The following is a 25,613-nucleotide window of genomic DNA, read 5'->3' as shown; positions in this document are numbered from 1 at the left end:
GATTAATTTAGTTGGAAAGCAAACTAAGTGGATATAGTTGTGTGCTACAACCAATTCCACGAGGCCAATTGGTTCAGATGATCAAATCGATCGGTTTCATGCGCAGAGATCTCAGATGGATCAGTTATTCTGTCACGTGCAGGGGACCATTAAATCAGTGCGAAGTGCGTGAGTAGAGAGCATGTTTTGTTACTACGTCTGCATAACAAACAAGACTAAGCGTCAGACGCCTGTCTGACACTTAAAGGACTGGACGTTCTTATCAGTAGAGTGATTGCGAACTGGCCCTTTTTAGAGACGCACCACCATTCATAGAGTGGTCACGAAGTATATGGAGGGTTTTGTGTCTGTCAGAAAGTTTAGTAGGGCGACGAACAATACCCTATTTCTGCTGCAAATTCGTGTAAGTTATTGTGGCACCAAGTAACCTGATAAGAGAAAGATAAAAGAATACCATTAACTAGAGATTCAGTTGAGTCTCCCGTGAAAATCAAACTGATACGCAAATGAGTGTATTTGTTGAAAAACAAAATCAATTTCCTTTCCTAGAGCATCAATCGTTATTACATATCTTTTGTTTAGAATGAAGTTTCCCATTGAGAGCAATGGAAATTACCAAGATTATGGTGTTCTGTATTTCGGTTTAAGAACGCCGACTGTCTATGCATTCACATCACGCTAGTTTGAAAGATCTCACTCATCTTTTGTTCAGTGCGATCGTTCTGGTGGGTCGACACTAGAGACAGAAAGCACTGGACTGGTTTTCCTCTCCCATGAAAGCTAATCAACTGTGCATATTCTCGGTCACACCGGAATTTGAACCTCGCATATCTGACATGTGAGGCAAGCATGTTACCGCTACTGTACCAGCATGAATGATGATGTCTAAACAGACAAACGCCAGCACAGGAGAGGGAACATTCGAAAGATAGTAATGTGAATACCAATCCTACTGTTGGACATTTCGTCCTGTATAATTAAATATGGTCCATTCTGAAGGCCGACAAGCAACGTACAGCTACTTCATCCTCAACAGTGCGCATTTCACAAAACTCCACGGAGTGTAAAATCCGCTATATCCGGACCGATGACGGAACGCTTAGGTGGCCGTGGCCTCATGCGAATGAAAGTTCTACTAATCCTGCAACAACCTGCAACTAAACCCTTACGAAAATACACGTATCACAATATCTTAAATATCGTAGAGGCAGAAACATGAGGCGGCCTGGTGCAGCACATTCAGTTACCTGGAAACGTCACAGACGAGGGATTCAGCTGGGTTTCAGGTAAGTCTCTCGAAAAGCCAAATTAGTTTGCAAATGAGTGTATGACGCTAAACCCTTCCATGTTTACTCGGTGACCCATTATCTAGGACTTACGGAGCCTTATGCAGTTTGAAAGTTCGCGGAAAGTTTCGTGGGGGTAGTGTACCGCAATTTTAATGATCCTTTTAGAAAGATTATCAACAGAACACAAATATAGACATAACCTTGGTACTTTGAAGATGAATTGGACTCTGAACTCAAACCAAAACAATTCACTCGTTAGATGATTTCCGCTTCATTCAAAGGTGATAGATTGAAAATTATTACCGAAATTATGAGATCCATCTAACATTGATCTCTCAACATTTGTCTGGTTTGTTGTTTCTGTGTAGGCTAGAATGACGTATATGTAGTTTTAATGTGGGTACGACTGAGCTGATAGTCTAAAAAAGCATGTAAACACTACCTCTAAAGTATAGCTGACGTAAACGTGGTGCGTGGGACAATAAGAACACTTTCATGTTCCTCTGGTACGGATTACAAGCTAGCGCTAAAATGTAGAGCTGAAACTACACGCACTATTCCAACTTAATTTGACATAGGGAAGTTGAAATTAGCAAGCAGTCTTTGAAGCCTAAGCGGACTAAGAAGAATTTGCCATTAGTTAGATGAATTTCGAGTGTGAATAGCTAAGAGCAATGGACCGTCCCAGTTTTATCGAAATATAGAATTTATTGACACGAGACTGACCTCAGCATTCACGTTAGAAATTGCATTAAATGAGCGTTGGATGTTTGAGCTCAGTTTCTGTACCGAAGAGCAGTCATTAGACTCAATGGGAGAGAACGTAGGAGGGGCCAGATGTTAAAAATTAAATGTCTCAGTAGCAGCTGCGAACGGTTCATCTATCCCGCTGGAAGTAATGCCCCCTGGAAAATATCATCAAAAGGCTGCTAGCGTGTTTTATAGTTAATACTTCCCAACTTTGCCCCTATGCAACTTAGGATGCCGCCAAATAGCCCAGGTGTGGACAAGATTGTTAACACACCCCATTTGCCAAACTACTTAACTGACAGGAACGCCGGCTTGGAAATCCCTATGCTCAACCCAGAGGCGGCTTTGCACTGTGGTAGATTCCAGGAGTAGCTCAAATTTTATGGAATATGTCGCTACGCCTTCTGCCATCACTCAAAAAGACTGTGAAACCAGTGGTCCAACTCAGTGGTTCTCAACCCGGAACCGTGATCCCTAAACTTTCTTGGGTGCGAAAGATCGAACCTACGACGAAACTCCGATCCTTGTTCCTTTGATATGGGATTTGTTATATCGAAATTCGTTGTCCCATTCTTGATATCCAGTTGTACCCAGCCCTACAACCGTTCGGATATTTCCTCCTAGCCGGACATGTGAAATTCTGAAGGGGGATTTCTAAATCAGCAGTCATGAAGATAAAACCATTCGAGTAGTTCACCAACGAAAGTCACATGATGTTGCCAGTGGTAAGACTTTAGATAAAAAATCTAAGCTTCTAAAGGCATTGTTGTCAGTTTGCTTTTGTGATATAGCACTTTATGAATCACCAGAATCAGACACACATTCAGTTTGCTAAATTTTAGGCTATATATTCGTGCATGTGGTTTCACCCACTGTCACGGGGTTGTGAAACCTGTGAAACCTGCGTGATACCTGCCACCGGCAAGCAATTTCGCATAGGCGAAACAGTCACGTGAGATGTCAAGATCACCGGGCCCAATGCAAAAGGCACATGCACTCACGGGCAGTCGTACTGGTTGAAACACACGGTTACTCCATCTAGATATGGTAGCCATGCATGGAGCAGCAGTAGTGTGGCACGCGCTAAGAATTCTTAAGAAAAATTAGTCGACGGGTCACACTCCGAAATTGAGTAAGCCAGTGGAGATAGGATTGGGACATGCCTTCTGGTCTCGATCCCAATGTGGTATAGTTCAGCCACGTTCTCGGTAAGTCCTGAGGGTGGTTCGAAAGACCAAGCGATAACGGAATTAGTATACCCCAGCATTAGCCACGAAGCAACTGACTAAGACATAGTGCGAGTCCAGAATGAGTATGGTCGCCGAAGTGTACGCCAACCGGTTTTCCGCTCCCCGTATAAGCTGATAACCCCAGCTACTGTCTATCTAGATTCTCGTGCATTTACACCATATGCGCAGATTGTCAGGATAACTATCTTGCAGTTGCCTGAATCCAACGAGAGGGCTTTGAAGACAAGCACAAGTGAGTGTGGACGTCATTTATATGTATGCTTATATATGTGCTTATCCTGAATCACCAGTTAGGAAATTGCTAGTCAGGACCTGGTGCTCAACCCTACTGATTATAGCATGGTCACGTGCTCAGTAACGACGAGGTTTCAGATAGTTGGTACAATCATCGCGTGAATTATTCTTAACTTGAGCTACCTTTGTTATGTTACGAATTTATTCGCCATTTCCGTGTTCGAAGGATGAGAGGCGCTATATCCTGTCTGAAGCCAAGAAAACCGCACTTCAGCCACTCTGAAGGATGAGAGGCGCTATATCCTGTCTGAAGCCAAGAAAACCGCACTTTGGATCAGCCACTCTTGCTCGAGCGGTTTCATCTTCAACCATTATCACGGAGGTTGTGAAAAGCGATTTCCCCGAAGATTCGTGATTCTTGTGATTTCCAGTAAGGATGAAACTGCTGCATCGTGCTTGTTAGCTTTTCAGCATAGGTTAGATTCACTCACATGACGAAGTATCGATTGAAAAGTCCAACATCTCCTCATTCTATCTACCGACATTGGGAACCTTGATGACGCTACCACTGAGGCCACTCGAAATTCCTCGGTACCTGTTCGCTATTTTCGGGAATCATCGAGAAAACGCAACCTCCGAATTTCGTTATCGAGCGGCATCTCGATTTTCAATTGGGTGTTTGCTCCGTTTAGCAAGAGAGGAGGTTGATGATATGCCTCACGAAGAGCGAAAACGATAGTGGGCTGTTCAAGAGGCACTGAAATTACTTCCACGCCTTGAATAGCATTTTAACTTGAAGTGCATTTGAGATGTGGTTTGGGACTGTACGACTGCAGTACAAAGCAGTTGCATTCATTCAACCAAGGTACTAAGAATTATTTGATCGTTCAGATAATGTTCACATGGAAATCAATGCCGTACCTAGTCAAACCGCGACATAAACCAAACGCAAAATAATACATACTTCAGCTCCAAGTGTATCACACACTTGAATGCGACACCGAAAGACTACTTTGTAAAAGACAAAGCTGCGTCACAAATAGGATAGGCAAAGTGGGTACCCGAAACTCCGAGAACTCTGATACCTATGTTTGTTGTCAAATGGATCAAAACAGAGAATACCCATTGGCCTAATGAAATAGCGCAATAACGAAGTGAGGAATTAAGCAAAAGCGTGAGGTGTTACTCGGCTATCAGAGAAAAGCCACGACAGATTAAAGGATGTTTAGTTGTGAACGAGTAACATGTTAGACTTAACCTTCGCCTCTTTGTAAACTGAGTCCAACTGGCAGGGTCATAAATCATTACCTTAAAAGCCCAACCGAATTGTTCAAACATGTCTCCCTGTTTGGATGCGGAACCATGCCCCCTGCCTCTACTCATCATGTTGCTCTGAATAATTGCAAAATTTGGGATAACGTCAGTTCATCTTGACATGTTAAGTGAGGATGGGATAAAACCATGAATATCATTTTTGATAAGTAGCTATCACTTCTATACCGTATGAGGAACCCGACCATCAAACACAAAGCAAAAAGGCATTTTTTTAAAGAAAATAACTGTGCTGGCATAAATGAGAGTTCAGAAAGCGGCCTCCCACAAAATGAAAATAAAAACACTCCGTAGCAGTGAACGAATGAATAAGTGAATGTTTAGGTTATAACGAGGGATGTCGAATTTGTCGCTGATATCGTCATTGCGAATATTCTATTCTCCCCCATCGGTTGGGCTTTTCAAGCGATCAGAGCAAGGAGCATGCGTTTGTAATCTCCACTTGTGTCATCCTGCACACATTCAAGGTAGAAGGAAGAAGCAGAAGCATCACTTGAAATGCACAAACCAAGATCATCTGGTAAATTTGCGAAGATAAGTGGTGTTTCTGTCCACGGCTTTTTACGCCAAAGCTAGTAAAAGAGATGAGCTAAACCAGTTCACGCAACTAAACGTGACCTTGGAAGTTGAAGACCACGCAGGTAACTTTTCTGTGAAGCAGTAATTAAGTCCATTTGATCCATTACACCATAGGAGAGGAAGATACGACCAGTCGACATTTCAGTGAATTTTATCAGCCGTCACGTAAGACCTACATCTGAATACAACGCTAAAATGACGAGCAGTGGATTGTACAAAGAGATTAATGAAAGTTCATGGTGAGTACACTGTGTATCGGGAATTCCTACACCCGTTGGTTGAGCGATTCGGATCAGTGGTTAATAGCCTCCGTGATTTTGATTGCGTAGGGCTACCTTTAGATAGGGTCAGTTGAGGGAATTGTGCTCACCACGTGTTTATCTATCAATGAAGTCTGCTCACTGTCCCGTATACGTTGCATGGATTGCTTTTATGCTATAGCTGTTCTGAAATACTTCAGGATGTGTTTGGCGTGGAGTGCAACAAACTGAAACTTTTCGTGTAACCGCAAGTACGTGAGAGATGCAACAATCTGGAGAACACAAGTTGTGAGCCTGAAGTGGAACTGGCCAGGTATATGCCGTCATTCCCAAGTGAGCAGCTGCGTTAATTCGATTAAGTACTGATGTCAGTTTTCGTTTGCGAACATGGGGAGATGTTCTAATTTAACTTACGGACATAAAAAATTTTTGGAACGGCAAATTTTTCTGTTTAGCAGCTCAACTAGTAACATGCCTTTCAGAAATTTCCCTTTTTCAGGAAGTGTCGGAGATACGTTTGTTCCTGGCACGGTAGAATAAAGTATTTAGTAAATCTAGTCAATAAACTACAAGAATAGAGCTAAGATAGTGTATGTGTGACACATGTTTTTTGTCTTAGTGTATGTTCTGAACGTCTTGGGTAGCATGTCTAGAAATGCTTGCTTATCAAAAACAAGAAAAATCGGTCCCCAGAAGTCGATATCAAAACTTCGTCCACATATTATCCGCAAAGAAATTAACGTCAACTATTACCGAGTGGCTGCATTTCAATCCCTTAAACACGCTGTGTGCTAGCCGACATTCAACTGATGAAGGAACACGTTCAGCATCTGCATCTTGATTAGTTGGCATTGAACGTGTTCCATAAATGTTCATCTCGCTCTGATTTGGCGCCAAAAACAAGATAAACAGACTGACTGCTCAAACATTGATTTTCACAAGATTAAAGCGGATGGACATCAGTGATTAGTTACATTTATACCACGGCTCTTAAGATTCTCTCCCGAAAATGAGTGAAATGAAATATAACAGATGAAATCATCTTGTACATCACCTACTAAGGACAGGAAGTTCGAATGAACTGGTCAAATTACATTGATGTTAAAACAATTGATCCGTGAATATAGTTCACGGATGTCTCCGGAGCGGCGTTAAAATAGTAAAATGAGATCATCTGTCAGAGTATACAGACATATAATACGATACTGTGCATATTCAGGGATTCTCGGACCTAATGTATTGGCTGCCGTGGCAATTATCCCACGAAAAGTTCAGCTCACTAACCTGTACACTGGGAACTTCGGGTCAAATGACACAATAAGCATTAGTGAACCGGAATACAAACTATTCCCCTCCCAAGTCAAACACTAAATGCTACAAACGCGAATGGTAACGCATCTTTGGTCGGGGACTCTTGATAGACACACTGGTGTGCAGCGAATCTCCACAAAGCCCCACTGGAATGCTGGTGACAAGAAAGCGATGAGATGCTCTGAAACGCTCACGTATTTCACGCGCTTGGTCGAAAAAGAGTGCATGAAGAGAACTATGATGTAGTTTTTGCTTCTGAAATAGCTGTCTATCGCTGACTGGAACTTGTAGGTTGGGGTGGACGGATTCGGAAACCGCCGATAACGCTTTTGCACATGGTATTCATGAATGCAGTGGATTGGCTGAGTTTGGTGCTCAACTATTCACCAGTGTTCACATTCCAACCTCCAGGAAAAATTCAACGCGTATGCGAAACCAAGCGGAATCATCTCAGAATACATGGTTGCTACACGTTTTGTTCAAACCCAATCACAGTATAACTGATGATTGGTCAAAGTGATTCAGACTGATTGACTCTGATATTCATTTGCTGGTCTTATACATTAAATTTCAACAAATTTCTTTTCAACTTTAGTCCTGTGTTCCTTGATTTCGTTGTAAGAGGTTTACGTGGGTCTTAAAATATCGTTTTCATTGGTCTACGTCTAAGGTGTCATAACAACTTATCCACTCTCAAAGGTCAGCGCAGGGCATTTCGGTTTAGCCTAGGGAACTCGTCAAATCAACATCTAATCTAACGTCACTGTAGAATTCGCACAAAACTCTGAAAAGTAATTTTTTTTAAACAAACATTAAATAGCCTCCACTGAGTTTGCCTCCTGATACAGACCCGGTGTAACATAACGCATAAAATACCCTACTTTTAAAGGTAAGTTTCGGTCATCGCTTCAAAGCAATCCACCGGAACAAATAAGTACTTGATAACTGCATTTGCGGTCACTCATCTGGTCGGTATGTTCATTGGAACTACCGGTTTATCCGACTTCATCCATCTGCACGTCATGTCCGTCCCAAAGTTCAGATACACATCGACGACTGACAAACATCTGCACGATCAGCCGAAAATCACCGTAGAAGTGGATACCCAATGTGGATGAGCTATCATTTTGGGTTGAAGTAGCTTTAGGCATACATCAATGGTACTTGCCAGCCCAAGTTCCTCTCATCTCGATTTGAGAGATAACTTATATCCCGCCTCCAAGCATCTGATAACTGTGGTGTGGCTGGTAGTTCAAACACATCCGCAATTAAATGTTGCAGAGGTCAGCGTATCTGAAGCATCAAACAGCACCCATCAGGTTAAGGCAGACGGGGGGTAAATGATGCACACCAAACGACTATCTACCGTAAAAAGCGCCGTTCTTTACTCTAAACTCTAGCAGGCTAAATATTCGTTATGAAAGGCAACACGAGGTGAAAACGGGATACGAAGCGCTGCGCGAATGCATATTCTTCTGGTTAAAATTCAAGTGATTTTTCTTGCTGGAAATACTACAGGACATTGCACATAAACGACCCCAGAAGCAAACTCGCTGTCACTAGCTAGCTAAAATGACTAGCCAAAGTCGGAGTGTCGTTTGGCGCTGCGCTTGCGTTTGGTAAGGTTCAAAATGGATGTCGAGTCACTCCTGATGGCATTCTACCCCTACGTGGAACCCAGCTATGTTTATTTCAGTAATTTCGAAAGTGTCGCTTTTGAGCGCAGTTCTCTCGCTACTTGTTTATTCAAGCGTGGTGCACCGGTTCCCTGTTTTCAGTTGGCCTAACTCTGGTCTCGTATCACCTGGTCGTCAATAGGTTCCTGGATTTGTTAATACATACACATTTTTTCATCCTGTTCAAAGTCGAGAAATAGTTCACACAGTTGAATCAACCAATACATAAGTAGTGTAAAAATGGTTATTCAGACACGAAGTGCTTGCATTGAATAATTAAAGTGATCGGTTCTGAAAGTGTCTTCAATGGAGGAGACAGTGGCAGTCAGTGAATTGGTGTGACACTTCAGTGAATTCCGCCTTCTGTTTCATCACGATGTGATCAGCTATAGGCTTGGTCTTGAGTGATTGAATAGAGAATCATTCAAATATGCGTGAGTCGAGCCAGTCGGAATACAAGTGTTGCGTGTTTCTGACCTTGATCTGAGGAACTAAACCGATATCGGTCACACATGCATATTTCGCTGTCACAAAGACGGTCTTGTGACCATACTTATACATGGCATTTCCAAACAGTCAACACATCACTCAAAGTCGAAGGTAACAAATAAACACAAATGTGGCTTCAGAGCACCACTGTATCAGATCGCCTTTTTCTGAGTTCTATATGGAACTGGTCTTTATTGAGAAGTAAACGGACCGAAGATGCCGAAAATTGCTTCGAATATAAGGAATAGGTTCGTTGTCATGGGTAGTCCAAAATCCGAAGGAGTAAGTTGTTAGAACTCACCGCGATCCATGCCTCAAGGGACTTGCCATTTTGGCGGGAGAACTCCAGCTTGATATCTGCCATATCAACTTCGGCACGGGTAACCACGATGCGAATCAAGTGCCTATCACGCGTGCCGGCACCTTCCATGGATTTCTTCAATTGTCTTGCGAAATATCCTGGTTTGTTTCGAATACAGCGGGCTGTAAATGAACAAGGGGGAATTGATTGGAATGTTTGTTTCGAATACAGCGGGCTGTAAATGAAAAAGGAAGAATTGATTAGACTGCGTCATATTTTGGAAAATGGTTTGCCCTAAAGATATGCCAATGCACAGTACCAACCACATGCACCAATCCGATGGTCGAATAACAGGCCTGTGCTACTGCATGGACCCTCGGTTAAGCAGAGGTACGCGCAACCGGCGTCTCGCTCCGAACTTCAGATGCTGACAAGTGTGGTTTTGTTCGATTCTTAGTTGTCAGTCACCAGTGACCTAGTTAGCAGTAAAATGTCTGATAGTAAAAGCAAGTTGGTACACTGTGAACCACAATAACTGCTGTCTATTTGAGCTTCCTTGCAGTTTTCAGTAGCATCTCAGCCTGCATTCCTGGAACCATGCTGAAATATGCAAGCGGTGATTGCGGTAAACTTGGCAGCAGATGGAACAAACTCATTGAGTCTTTTCGTTCTTGTATTGCTGGAAGTTGAACTATGTCTACTGCAATAAAAACGGGCTTTTCACGGCATAATGTACATTCATCTACACACCAAGGCGATGTAAATTTCGGGGTTCACAAGTTCACAAATCGACGGTCGGTCAGCCTGAGCTACCGCGGTGCAGACAAGTTCCACCAAAAAGAAGGTCAATCCCCATGAATTGGAGTTACCTGATCAGGCAGAGTGAAATTCCAGTGATATTGAAAATAGTGGTGTCACAATAAGACAAGGATAGGGGGGGGGGCGATTTTCATGTAAAAAGTTGTGGTCACATATGAAACGTGACTCTATTGGTTGTTGATCAGGTGGCTGTTGATCTGTTCGCCGAGCTTGGCAATTGGCTTGCAAACGTTTCGTCACCATACGAGCAGACATCATCAGTGCGCGGTTGAGTGCACCGATGATGCACTGATGATGTCTCCTCGTATGGTGACGAAACGTTTGCAAGCCAATTGCCAAGCTCGGCGAACAGATCAACAGCCACCTGATCAACAACCAATAAACTCACCCGAGCTACCGATATTTCAACAAGTTACGAAACGTGACTCTAACGGAGAAAGAGTGCGAAGACACTCAGTCAACTTTGATTTTATTCAAGGTTCAAGTGACTTTGTAAGAATTTGTGTAAAAATGGTGATCCAACTCCAAAACCATCAGACGGGGTTACGTATTTCACGGATGAGAACTTCCAAGTTTAGGAGCGAAAATATTTACTACAGCAGCCACTGAAAGAGTACTCGACTTTTATCAAAAGTACTCGGGTGGTCAAGTTGATTGCAAGCATGCCACTCTGCAGGAAGTGTGAGAAGACAAAAGTGCATGGTAGCTCTTCAGAAGAGTGAGAAATTGGGGATATTGTTTCAAACAATATCGGCAACATCACTCAAAAATAACCAGTAAACTACAGGGAAGGGTGTATAAGTGAGAAGACAAAAGTGCATGGTAGCTCTTCAGAAGAGTGAGAAATTGGGGATATTGTTTCAAACAATATCGGCAACATCACTCAAAAATAACCAATAAACTACAGGGAAAGGGTGTATAAAAAGTTATGTCAACGTGCGTTGCTCGAAATGAATTATGGCATCTCATAAAACGGTCCTGAAAGTCCACCTCCAGTTACTTTTTCCATTGGCAGCAAATTATGCCTCCTGCACACTTAACGTCCGAAAGTCTCAAACACCATGCGAGAACTATCTGGGACTGGCGCGAATTACCCTGCCCTCGCTGCTTCATTAGCAAATGACCGACCATAGAGACCTACCCAGCTGACCGCCTACGCTATCATCAGCATCCACTGTGTACACCCAAATGACAGCTGATCTCCGCCTACGTACCTATGGCTAGAGTGGAGAATAGTTACACACCAGTCTTCAGCGTAGTTAAACTTCACCCAACAAAGTCGGTCGTGAACTTTAGACCTAGCTGATGGAGTAACGGAGAAGAAAACGTGATACTGAACTCGGATAACATGAAAATGGCCCCAAAAATCACTAAAATGAATGCGTTTGACGGTTTTACGATCCTTTTTTGACAGTTGTTCAGTTAGCAGTTTCGGAAAATCGGATGAGGTCTGTTTTAGGTATCCATGGCAGAAGGGTAACCCTAGGGTTTAAAGCCGCGTCGACATATCGGTCGGGTTCGGCGGTCGCTCGCTTTTACGGCTCTTTTGGAGCAAAGTTTAACCTGTAAAAGTTACAGATATTGGTGAGGCCGTAGAACTAAAAGTCAGCGGATCCGGCTGCGATTATCGGTTTTGGAGAGATGAGTTAACGGCTCGGTTGTACGTCCAGTTTGTTTGAAGGCGTATTCAGGCATAACCAAAAGTGAAAAAGATTACTTATCATTTGTTAGTAGTGGTCGGAGATTTGGGTATTTTCAATGAAGATTTCATTCTGCCTGAAATCAGTTTGCGCGAAAAATCCGAAAACCACCGTACGGTTGTTTCATACTTACTGGGCACCATCCGCATGGAAGTTTCGAACCCACGACCTCTTACATAGTAGTCCGAACACTTAGCTATTTTATTTATCCTTTTTCCATATCAAACTGTAGTTTAGATATAAACGTTGCGGAATTTCCCGGTTCAATATTCTGCCCTTTCCACTCCTCTCAACTTTCCTAGAGGTAGCGTAATGACTGTAGCGTACGTGTTCCAAAATGTCACAGTTAGTCGCTCAGGTCAAACAACCAGGTGGGCTGAGCAACTGACTAGCTTCGTTACGTTGGAATTCCTACAGAACTAATTTGGTTTCTCTCTTCAAATTCAGTGTTCTTTGTTAACGCGTTAACTGCAGGCCAGACTAGGGATTTCTTGACAACCGATACCGATGGTTCCTGTTCGCATGACTCCACGTTCATATTATCACCGTAAGAAGGGAAGAAATTTGACGGAGACATGTGAACTGTTTGAGACGCAGTGGTTCATTGGTAAATACTCAGTATTATTTACTCTGCCAGCGTATCCTTCTGCTCCATTTCATGTGTGTAGGTAAACAGACAGATATGGTCTCACACACCACCCAAATTGATCCGCGCTTGGTTAACACCGGAGTGATTTTGAAGTACCCAGAACGGCTAAATCAGAGTTCAATTTGGTGAAAAGAAACACAAAAGGTTATGTTTCTTTAAAGATCAAAACAGGGCACGGCCGTAGTGAACAAACGGATGATGCATTATGGGTTTGATGGCGGTTGACAAGTTATTACGAAGTCAGGAACACAAAACAGTTCAAACGCGTACTTCAAACGGTAGAATATTACGTGCATTGAACTGCATCTGAGTTTAAGACCCCAGGTAAGTGCAGAAGCCATCGCCTATGTTTCAGCAGAGATTTCATCCCTCAAATGAGATCAATCTATTCATCTATTCATCTGCTCAAGCATGAACACGTTCGCCTCTTCAGATGTGAAAATTCAGATGCGTCCAAAGTGTGTTGGTGGAGTAGTGGCTACACGCACGCCTCGCATGTCAGATGTTCGGGGTTCAAATCCCGGCAAGGCCATTGGATACGCACTGCTGAATAGCCCTAATGGGAGCGAAATTCGAGTCCAGTGCTTTCCTCTGGTGTGGACTCACCAGAATAATCCCGCTAAAACAGGAATACGACCGTTCAAACGAGAGTGGTGTGACTATGAACAAATTACCTATCCTGCAAAACCCCAAAACTGACCCGAAGAGCCAGTCAAGACGTGATCCACTGATTGAGTGACGCTATATCCCACCGAAGTGTGAGCTACAATGCTGACCAGCCACTTGTGGCTGAACAAGGTAGTCTTCAACTACTAGCTGACAGGTTGCCGGTTTGAATGTCCCTAAATATTTAGGATAATACATCACTAGTGAGTCCAAACAGGGTCGGAACGCCTGCGCACTGCTTTTCAGCTTATCAACACGAAATAATTTCATACAAAGGATGAAATTTCTGCTGTAATTTTGAACTCCAATCATACTACCATCAAACGTCCGTAATTTACAGTATATGTCATATTTCCACCACCTATCGACTGAAGCTCTTCAAATGTAAAGTGGATGTACACAAATCCAGATCATTGTTGTATATGTAGGATTCTTTGTATATGTCCCAGGGAGGGTTAGAGTCGGTTTCATGATTTTTAGATGCAAACAGTAAATCAAGTAAACTCGAATAAACCTTGTTCACTTCAGTAGACACCGAGTGCAAACTTACTAACAGCGAGAAAAGCTTGCAAGAGATCCCCACTCATTTCCGACTTGAGAGCATCTTCCAGGTCCTTCTTACTCACAGAGCTATAAGCGTTGATCACAGCTCGAACATGAGCCTCGGATTTCGAGACCAAAATCCGATTGAAACTGAAACAACAATAAGTATGCGTCAATCAGAATGAACCGTCCCGGAACAGTCACGTGTGACACTATTCCTAAGGGCTAACGGATTTCTGTTTCACTCTAAAATAGAATCGTGAGTAAGAAAAAATTGACAGCATTATTAAGACCGAAAAAGCGATGAAGAAGAATGAACAAAAACTCAAGAGAACAGGAAATTTTCTCAGTATGGGGCGAACTAAGCAAATGTTAGACCCACAAGTTTGATTCTAAAAGAATACCTTTCGGTTTAGTAGGTGAGCAGAATAGGGGAGCAAATAATTTTATACGCAAGCATTTTTGCGTGTTAAGGAACACCGGAGGTGCGCAAGAGAAACTTCAAGAACCATATCTTGACCATATCTTCGAGCAACAGGTAAAGGACATCTACCAGGATTCTTGTGAAGGCCTGTACATAGACCACTATTTCCCATCCAAGGGATCCATCACGATGATAGAGTGTTACCAGAAGCTGATAAAAGCTGAGGGTGTTCAGTTGTGACTTTCCAGTCCTCTTCCATTAAATCACCCAAAATGACGTCAGGCGTGATGTGCAAAGTCCCTTATAACCCGAAGTGCTCTGTCTGGATAGGAAACGGTACACTCTGCAAATCTTAAGGGTGAATTTTTCAATGTGTCTGTGTCATATCAAGACACAAGAGATCATAATACCAAGTAGGTTTAGCTTGAGGAAGCGAATAATCGTTGACAACAGATTGATCGACAATAAAAGAACTATCCTGACAACTCCCCCCCCCCCGATCGAGCACGTTTGAAAGGGGCAAGGTGAAAAGCGGGATTGTGCATGCGTGAACATGTGGCTGTTGTGTGGTAATCGGATAAATGAGTGCACATTGCGTACAACTCACTCTGTAAACGGCAGTGTCGCCCGCATAGTTGATCAAAGTCCTCTGATCAAGTTTCATGTGAATATGAACAGTTGCCTGATGTGTACCAAGCTTAATAGCAAGAAATTTCAACATTCGCTCGCCAGTTCGAATGCAGTTTTATTGGCCGATAAAGTAGTTGAGGTGAGAGGGACAGGATCGGATACTTTTTTTAAGCAAACAAAGCAAACAAAAATAATACCATAAACAAGAGATTCAGTTGATTCTCCCATGAAAAACCAAACTGATATGCAAGTGAGTGTAATTGTCAAACAAAAGACAGTTTTTGCTGGCGCCCACAGCTTTCAGAATTGTGTAATAGAGTCAAGCCATATTGTTGTCAGTCGACCTCCGTAACTCGTCTACAAATCAGACGATATTACCAGGAGGTCAAGAAGCACCTTGTCAACAGCCTCATCAACATTGGGTTAAATGAAGGGGAAGCACTTATAGTGGGCCGTCAGGTTTCAGACGTAGCATCTACTCCGGTTACCTAAAATCCATCACGAATTCTGGATTTGCATTAGGCAGAAGTGGACGGCGAGCACAGTGGAACAGAGAGTTCTGAAACACAGCAATCCAACACCAACAGGAATAGCTTGTCAGGCCGAACTGTTTTGTCTGAGCAGGCTTTTAGCAACCCAAGTTTAATTCATTAACACATGACTTCGTGGGCTAGATATTCAGCTGGCGGCGTTCATTTATCCGAATGGACGGCATAGGACCATTTGGGGTAAAACTTATCGAGAAATATACTCATTTGCAAATCAATATGGTTTTCACGAGAGACTCAAGTGAATCTCTCGTCTACGATATTCTACATCTGAATGTGCTGCACACAGGCCGCCTCATGATTCAGTTGGCACGATATTCGAGATATCATAAACGAAACTACTCACAAGGGCTGTCGAAGAATTTTCAGCAACCTTGTGAGTAGTTTCGTTTATCAAAACTTGTCGAGTTAATTGAGGTCTGTGACAGTCCTGGCTTGTCTGCTTTTCATACAGAGACAGAGCCATGGATAGAAGAAAACTGAAGGGTACAAACTATACAAAACCAAAAGTAACCAACTTAAGGTTGAAAGATGCAACCGTTCTGGCTTGAATAACGCGAGATGAGGCTGTTCCGTAAATCTCATCCCCTCTAGAAGATAAACAATATCGCGCAATATACGAGTGTGGATCAACGATTGCAAATAAGGCATAAGGATACCGAGAAAGTAAAAGAAGTTGGAAAGATATGTATCAAAGTAGCGACACCCTTTGGAGGTAAATAGCAAAATGCAACAATAGCCTCCTCCAATTCTGGTTTTTAAGGAAAATATCCCGCAAAAAAGGACCCTTGAAGCAAAATTTTAGCACAGCGGATTTTTTATGAAGCGAATTGTACAACATGACTAATATGATATGCTTACGTCAAAGGCTTGCTGTTCAGCGAGCCGGATAGATGGCGGGATACCAAAACGGCCTGCAACAAGTTTCTCGCGGCACAACAATCAATAAATGAACAGCTTGTCTTATGCTATTCACCAAAAAGGGCGCGCAAGCCGTTCGTCATTGCTTGAAAGTGCATTCAACCAGGCTTTGGAAACACGTAGCTGGTCGTCTCCGTTATCTGACTAATGCGCCGAAGGTCTTTTGAAAGTATCATTTTTGCTGATGAAACGGCACATTTATGAAATTTTCCAGACAGGTGCCTGCAGCCTATTTCGACGACACTTATGCAAATATTCTAACCCAGGTCATCGAAGTGGAAGCGATGTTGGATACTGGGCTTCCCAGTTATGTCACTTCGCGCGATCGCACTTCTGGCCCTTAAACATACCTGGATACATTTATTACTTATCCAATCAAATGACCCACCTCAGGCTACTGTATACCTTATAGTTCTGCCGACTAACTCTGCTTTATCGCCTAAGGTCACATCACACCCTGACACAAAAAAGATGCAGTGAAACCATATGCCTTCGATGAGGCCCTGGGGACTGATTGCCCCAGCTATTCGACTGTCATAGACACTATCCGATAGCTACGCATGTTTCGGCGAATCAAAATGAAAGGTAACCTGTCATCATACGAGCCTTGAAAGACGGCTGTAATTGTAGTAAGAATTTGAATGTGGCATTCAAGCTCTACCAAAGTAACACAGTAGCTGATCTGGTCAACGTACCGATATGAACTAAGCCAGTTCGTTCCAACGATCGACAACACATATGAATAGGTTGTACCATATATGTCTCTGTTAGATGCCTCACTACATGGTCTCAAAAGAAAGAGTACAGCAAGGGAGCCTTATGAGAAATCGCTTAGTAACCTGGGTTAGAGCGACTGATCAAAGCATATGATGTCCACAGAGTGACCATCCAATTAGATTGCAACACAGTGGTGTCTGTTTATTAAGGAACACCACTACACAGAGGTCTTTAGGCAGTCTTGTAACGCTAGACATTACACCTTTTGAAGGAACGATGAAAACGACAACTGTCGCTGCCAGGCTTATGTGTAAAATTAGAAAGATCATTAGGACCCCTGGAACCCTTTGCCGTAATCACATCAGACAGATTTTGGAGCGTGGAAAACCCGTTATATTCCCACTCATCAAAAGTGAAGTTTGGATGTTAAAATTAAAACATCCCGGCCTATTGTGAGGACTAAATTTTTTTCAATTTGGTGCCAAGTGATATAGGATACCAACGAAGGACACAGCATAACACACTTGGTGAGAAGTTGCTGCAACACTATGCACTGGCCGATGGCTAAATCTCACGTAAGCTGTGTACGTACAGAAGTCGATGTGTGAACATTTGTCAAGGGTAGTTAGCCCGTTGGACAGCCTATCGGAGGAATTAGTATCACGGATTCCGGGAGGATGCCAAGAAAAAGCCTGAGAACCACATGAAAACGAGGATCACACGATACCTGTCACTTTTGCTGTACGTCATATCCCGCTGTGGAAACTAACCACTGTTGAGGACGACCTCATACTGGTTGACCGAGCAATGAAGGGACCTGAAAGAAATCTTCCACTACTTTCTACCACGACCGACTGACTACCTGAGTGAGGAAGCCCCTGCTGAGTAACCACTTCATCTCAAGTTGTACAAAGTTCCCGTCTAGATATACGGACGCGTTGGATCTTAATTGTTCCAGTAGTGTTTACTTTTTCCTGGTCGTTCCAGGACAAAAGTTCACAATCATGGCTCACAGATGATAGTAATGAAGAACTCTTGAAGAATTCTTTGTTCGATCAACTGGTATTGCAGTGTTGCAGCATTAATTAATGACAATCAGTAAGTGTGAGTATTGGTCCCTAATACTTTACGGCTGATGAGGTCCGAGTGAAACTGGCTGGGAAATGAAACAAACAGTACAGAACAGAGTCACTTATCCTCGCTTTTGTGTGTAGATCCAAATCCGATTCGGCGATACGTTCCCACACGACAGAACGAATATGAAGTTCCCTAGCGAACAATAACATCAAAACCGATTTACGAATTCTCTATGGGTGCCGATATCCAGTTTGTACCATAATCGAAATACAGATCTTCATTACAGTATCTCCTCTCCTGGCTAGTTTGGAATAAATGTGGCTGAAGCCAGATATTCAGCATGAATTGAGGGATATCATCCAAAAAGTTAGATCCAAGGACGTACCATGACTCATCAGTTCCCAGTTGCTTTTCTCCTGCTTTGTACAAGGCTTGGGCGTCAGCTTGAACAGCTTGCATGTCGACATGAGTACTCTCATCACGATTGCCCTGTACCAAGCTGACTAGAATACGTTTGAAATGCCCGTGAGTTTCACTCATTACGTCTTTCTCCAAGTTTCGACCTTTGAAGACTGAAGGTAAAGAGATATACCAAAGAGGCTTCTGAACAGAGTTGGGGAAGAAACGTTTCTCATAGTCATGGAAACCAGACGTGCTCAGTGTGATCAATGAGAGAACCATCGCAACCCTACGATGACCGTTGGTATACAGTGTATAGCAGTTTTTAATCAGTATGTAACACTGCACTATGCAGAAATAGTTTGATAGCAATCCGAAGAATGCCTCCTACTGGAGCCCTGTAAAAGCATACACCATGAACGGAGCTAAATTTTACACTTCCAACTGTTAAAAAGGACATCATGACTTACTGTTGCTGTAAATCTCCTTGATTCTGCGGATCTGAGCGTTGCTGCGGGAACAAAGGATTTCAATCAATGTTTGTTCGTCAGTTCCCGCTCCTTCCATAGCCCGACGTAATTCCCGAGCGTCTAATTCATCCAAAGAGTAGCACATCGCAACGATCACGTCCTCGAAATGACCAGTAAGCTCGGATTTGAGTTCGCGAATTAGATCCTTGCCGTACATCGTCTTGAACTTATTCACGATTTGTACGCGTTGGTCTGCTGTCCGATGGGCCAGAACATCAATGATGGCTTTTTCGTCGGTTCCCAGCCCTTTCATGGCTTTACGAAGTTTTTCACAGTCTTCTTCTGGTTTGAAGTATGGGTAGGGTCTCAGAGTAGGATTGGACTAAACAGAACATAGTGTGGACGTGGTCAGAAACGCAATGGCCACCAGAACCTTAGCGATTGGAATGAAATGAAGTGAAATAAGTGAAATAATGCTGCAATCCTAACTAAAACGGTCAACTCACACGTGGTGCTGCACCCACAGGAGACGTCCCTTGAATGGCGCCACCCATTGGAGAATATCCTGGCTGAGGCTGATAGCCTTGCTGCTGGTGTCCCTGTTGTGGCTGACCAGGATAGCCTGACTGGGCATAACCTGGGTGTCCAGGCTGAGGCTGGCCTGGATATCCTTGTTGAGCTGGGTAACCGGGCTGAGGTTGGCTTGGATATCCTAGTTGGGCCGGGTAACTGGGCTGAGTTTGACCTGGATGTCCGGGCTGGAATTGACTTGGATAGCCTGGCTGAGCTGGATAGCCTGGTTGCTGCTGGTCGTAAGGCATGCCTGAGGGGTAACCAGGAGTGGGTGGATACCCGGGTGTCATACTAGGTGGATAACCCGGACCTTGAGAGGGCGGGCCACCAAGACTCCAAGCACTTAGGTCGCTCGGGTACATTGTATTCGCTTCGGTTGTTGCGCCGACTGCGCATCATTATAAGCTTCATTTTTGCCGCACACACGCTATCCATTGGTAGGTGGCACTACGTTCCACGCATCGATTCAATTCAACCTTGTAATTCTGACCAATCAGGTGCAAGTATGCCAGTTGCGCTGTCACGACAGCCAAACTGCTCGCTGAAAAGCCACGTGCCTACTTATCGGAACGTCCGAAGCTACACACGTTCACGAATTGCGGGCAGACAAAACGAGTGCTATGATTTCTATCCGACTGATTGAAACAAAAGAATGTGTTCACTAAACTGAGTGACTAAAAAGCCCTATACATATCATTGAACAGGGTTAACGAGCCAGACAGTTATCCCTTTAGATAAGCCAATTCGTGAGAAATCAGGCTTCACTAAACTGAGTGACTAAAAAGCCCTATACACATCATACAACAGGGTTAACGAGCCAGACAGTTACCCCTTTAGATAAGCCAATTCGGGAGAAATCAGGCTGCTTAGGCTTCCCATTGTGCGTCATATTAATAGAAAGAGATAGAAAGTAAGGACGGTACTATTCAAAATCTGTGGTAAACTGGCATGGACACGTGATCACATGCCTAAACCTTTTCAATTATATCCGTGCTGTATACCCGAGATCACCCGAGATCACAAAACATCTAACGGGTACCGATCTATAGATGAGCAAAGCATAAACCCTTACAACCGTTTTGACCTTCAAAAATTTAAAGTTATCCAGTACTACTGAATTCGCAGCCATTTACCATTATACATACAATAATAGCTTGTGACTAAGATAGCACTCCTTTGTTAGGATTACCACTGGCCGCACTGAATGCCCTCGCTTTTCTCATCTCTGTTTAGCAGTAATTAGTAATTCTATCAACGTTACTCAGCTGAGTAACCAAAGCAGGTTATGTCGCGAATAAGTATATCTAAGTTTCATCGATTTCTTATCTTTTTTCCAACGGTTTACTCTTCTCAGAAGAACCGCTCGAAGGGCGGTCCCTCACAAGCAGAACAAATGCGTTATACCAACCACTGTGAAAAAAGTGGACGAAATTCTAATACTCACTGAGCTGTCTGCACAGGCCATCTTGGGAAGGTCACGTCACGGATGCTTGAAAACGACGAAAAAATACCGATTAGATGTGACTTCAGTATGGCTTGGAATGTTAGAGGCAAGAAGCAAGTTGAGATAAGACTAAGAATACTGTGCGAAATGAACGAATGAAATCAGTCGAATGCTGCATTCTGCGAACGTTACCAGGGTACTTTTTTAGTGATTTTTAGAGGAGTTCAGCTGTTAAATGATGTATCTATTAGGTGTTGGAACCTCATATGTACTCTACAGTGTCCAGCATGAAATTCTCCTAATGGTGGTCAACTGGCACAACCCATAGTAAGCAAACAGTCGTTCCATGATTACGCCATACAACATGCTAATTCGGATGGAGGCACACATGTTGGAACACGAGCTCTACTCCCAAAGACCTTCTTTACAGAGAGCCAAATCACCACTTTGGAAGGGAGGGGTTCGTGTTGTTCTTCGTCACACAGGAGTAGTGAGCGTCGTTGCCACCAGTGCGAGGGTAACATGCGTTGGCCGGTTATACTCATTCTGTTGTAAAATTTATAAAACAAGAAAAATGCAGTAACCACAAATTGGGACCTGTGTTGCCAGAAAACTGGTCAGGATGTTGTATGTAAAAGTAGCAGTCATCGTCGCCTGATCAGGAGAATTAAGGATATACAAATTTTCTGACCTTGAAAGACAACCAGTACACCCATTTTGGGATAATGTGTCACCTTTGATACAAAAGTTCCGTCAGATCAATTGGTAAGGTTGTGAGCCTGAACAAGTTTCAAGGCGAATGAGGAGCAAGTCAGCAGGATCTCCTCCAAGCTTCCAAGCAGTGTTCGGTGTCGGTTAGGTCGACGTTAGTTATTGAGGATGACCAAGTGTCTGGGTGAGAAACTTACCTGAAATGGGGTCAGGTTTGAGATGTTAAGTGCAACTCGTTTCGAGTATACTATCACGCAGCGTTTATGAGTTTTCAAGGTCCCTTCGGGTGCGGTGGTGCTACGACCATTAGACTGGTAAAGTTCAAGAATAAGAGTCAACCTGAACTCACTGCTTCAGAGCACAACCTCTTCTGTTAATGACTTCCCTCAACTAACGACTGCACACAACAAGTTGTCACCTTGGGTGATATTAAGCCTCTCACTAACTCCACTCCCTCTAGTCAGTTCACGTTTGGATGTCCCGTGATTAGCGGAGATCACTACTCGCTATGAACTGGATCCTAGCTTCACCTCATTCTTCGAAATTTTCGAAATCCGTTCTACGTCCTCGGTTTGGTGAATCTCATGCTATCCCTGTGTCTGTGACCAGTGCCAGTTCACCATTTCTTGGTGGTTTGTACACTGGTTTCCGTACTCAACAGCCCTAGCTTGTATTTCCCGCATACTTCCAAGGCCTGTAGTCCCACCGTATCAATCTGGAGAGTGAGAATTTCACTTTCTCGAGCGTCACCCTAGTGGTAGCCATGTCTATTGACCTATGAAGTAAGGTTCGGCTAACCTCTCCTGTGTACAGTGTTCTAACTCCGCCAAACAGTTGGCAAAACTAGCATGTACCGCTTTAGAATGAGCCCATGAGCAATATAAGATGGCTTTCGCATCTTTTAATTAGGGTTTTTCGTTTCTTTCCCCACTCTCATGTTATACGGTCCAGAAATGGACGGTCCGCCCAAAATCCGAAGACACTTTCATTCATCGGGGTAATGAAGTTCTAGCAACGAATGTCTGCTCAGTGTAGAGAGATAACGATTGTGCACGTTAATGCACTGTTTCGGCGATTGAAACGGTGTATGGTTAATCCTAATAAACCCCAAATCTGAATATGAAACTTTGGTTCTAACGAGATTTTTCACGGAGACTCTCAAAAGTTAGAGCCAGTGGAATTTTCCGTCCACCGCATCAAAAGGGCTCAAACAAGGAGCCACCTCAATCAACTTTAATTAATTTAGGGGCCTTGCTTTAGATTGGAATTAAACAGGTGATTTGATTAGCACTTTTTGACCTCGATGATGTCGTTACATCTAGTTGAATTGCTATCCGATACTGAGTGCACCACTTCCCAATACACTGGTGCGACCCCTAGTGCATAAGCCGACAAATTTAAAATAGTCGGAAGGACAGGGGTTCCTTAAGGATTGCGTCCACCATACATTCATAAAAACGTCATTCAACGCTTACCGAAAGGCGACAAATCGTAAGGCAGCACGCACGTGTATGCAAGTGTTGACGCGCATAAATAGCGCGTGCCTCCCGTTGGCATGAGTGGACGTGAAAGGCGGCCAATCAGAAGGCGCGCAACAGCCAACACATAGTCCTGTTTGTTAGCGTTCTTGTCGAACGAACGATTCGCTGAGTAATTGCAGGAAACTACAACACAACACCTGCAATACATAACATTCTAGAAGGTTACAAAAACCTTCTGAGAGAAACTACAAACACAAGAATACATGCAACTCTAGAATTCTACTCTCTGGTTTTCAATGCAGTCCTACAAGCGTGTCATATTCATAAAACGGTCCGGAAAACGATTCTAGATGATACTATTCTGACGAAACTCGCTTCACTCCGAACGGAGTTGACTACGGACCCAGCATGCTAAATCCTTCCGATAAAAGCAACGTACGTAATTACCCTAACGCTGTGGTAATGATTTATCTATGTGCGTCGCTCCATGTTCTTCCCCTCGGCAGTACATCAAAATATTGATAGCTCGGATACGTTAAGTGGTTGAAGATCAGGTGGTGGTTGATCGGTTCGCCGAGCTTGGAAGCCTGCTTTCAGACGTTTCATCACCAACAGGGGAGACAGCATAGTGAGCGCTTGTGGTAATGATTTATCTATGTGCGTCGCTCCATGTTCTTCCCCTCGGCAGTACATCAAAATATTGATAGCTCGGATACGTTAAGTGGTTGAAGATCAGGTGGTGGTTGATCGGTTCGCCGAGCTTGGAAGCCTGCTTTCAGACGTTTCATCACCAACAGGGGAGACAGCATCAGTGAGCGCTGTGTTTCTATTTCGTGAATATCAATTATTGTGACTGTGCACAGGCTCTTGATGGAAATTGTGCGTTGGAGTGATGAATACCATAAACCCGCTGCTTTTTAAGGTTTCGCCCGTATCGCATACCCATATATCAAGTACTCCATCAATGGAAAACCTGTCTCAACCGACAAACATGGTTGCTAAAGTGAAATTCGGTGTTTTGTGCTTATATGAATATGTTTTATGCTCTGAGTCGGGCGCTGGTAGTGAAACGAAACTCGGTTCATTAGGTTACTGACTTGTGGGCTTAATAGTCTAGCTTTCTCAACATTCCAAAGTAAATATTCCTTGCTAATTAGAAAGAGCTCTGCCAAAGTTTCTGAGATTTCAGTCAAAGGCTTAAATATAGGTTGATCGATGCTTCTTAATCTAATTTATCATGTCCGAACTATATTTTACGCGTAATGAATTATTATATTCTTCAGCAGTTGTCATGATGACAGTCCCCGGAAAACGGTGACCTACAGGAACAGGAGTGCACGTTCAAAGAACTGACGGCAAAATGTTGAAATCAGCTGCAGTACTTGTTCTTAAAGGTGACGCTTATCGGTGATATCGACTTTGTTTTCTTTATCGTGGAGAAGATTGCGTCAACACTCGTAAAGTCATCTATGGTATGTTCTCTTGCACGTTGGAAAAACCATCAAAGATGATTACTACTGGCGGACAGCTTCTCCCCCAGACCATTTCTTGCAAGTCTATTTTGTGGTTTGTTCATCCCAAACAGTACCGCCATCATTTAATTAGCATTTCAAACCAAGGAATCCTATTCATTGGAAAAAACTGTTCAATAATCATGGCTTCTCCAAACAAATATGATTCTATACTCGTAATGCACTACTCATAAGGTTGCTGAAAATTTATCGGCAGTCCACGACCGGTTCCGTCCTTCTTGAGGCTCATCAAATGGACGCAATCCCCGAGTTTCTGTTAACCTTATAGTCTGCTTATGAGTAGCGCATTACGAACATGCATGTATCGCTATATCTCGAATATCGTAGCGACTGAAACATGAGGTGGCTTCGTGCAGCACATTCAGTTGCCTGGGAATATCACAAACTAGGGTTTCGGCTGGGTACCAGGGGAGTCTCTCGCAAAACCAATTTAGTTTGCAAATGAGTGTATTTCACTAAATATGATCCTAGTATTTTCTGCTTATGGCATCAACAGTAATAGCAGGAAACTAGTGACACTAGTCTAGACACTATTCGGTTGATGATAAATTTCGGTTTTATTTGATTTTTGAGTACTACTCTGTTCCTAAGTTCGTGGATCATCTCGTGCCTTCATCTTTTCCCCAGCATTTCTTGTAGACGTTTGGAAGGCACGATAAGTAAGTAAGGTGTGAGTTCCTCCGGATGTCCACCGGAAAGTGAAACCTGTTCACGGATTTCCTTATAAGAATAAAGCAAACGGATCCACTCGACACCAGATAGCCGTCATAAGGCTTTCTTAGCGATGCAAATGTGAGGGAATACTAAAATGTGTCCAAGTAACGGTGCACCTAGGAGG

The 25,613-nt window shown here is 43.3% G+C and overlaps 1 protein-coding gene across 1 annotated transcript; it reads right to left on the bottom strand.

Annotated features, from left to right (window-relative positions):
• Positions 1-5,064: 5,064 nt before the first annotated feature.
• Positions 5,065-23,264, bottom strand: T265_00819 (hypothetical protein; the record flags this gene model as incomplete). Its single annotated transcript, XM_009164691.1, has 7 exons — positions 5,065-5,307; positions 9,472-9,653; positions 13,856-13,998; positions 18,551-18,737; positions 19,035-19,416; positions 21,052-21,096; positions 23,238-23,264. The coding sequence occupies 6 exons, from the start codon at positions 21,070-21,072 to the stop codon at positions 5,257-5,259; spliced, it is 966 nt and encodes a 321-aa protein (XP_009162955.1).
• Between the last annotated feature and the right edge of the window lie 2,349 nt (positions 23,265-25,613).

Source organism: Opisthorchis viverrini (genome assembly GCF_000715545.1).
Source record: "Opisthorchis viverrini unplaced genomic scaffold opera_v5_8, whole genome shotgun sequence".
Taxonomy (NCBI): Eukaryota; Metazoa; Platyhelminthes; class Trematoda; order Opisthorchiida; family Opisthorchiidae; genus Opisthorchis; species Opisthorchis viverrini.
This window is presented reverse-complemented; position numbering and strand designations above follow the sequence as displayed.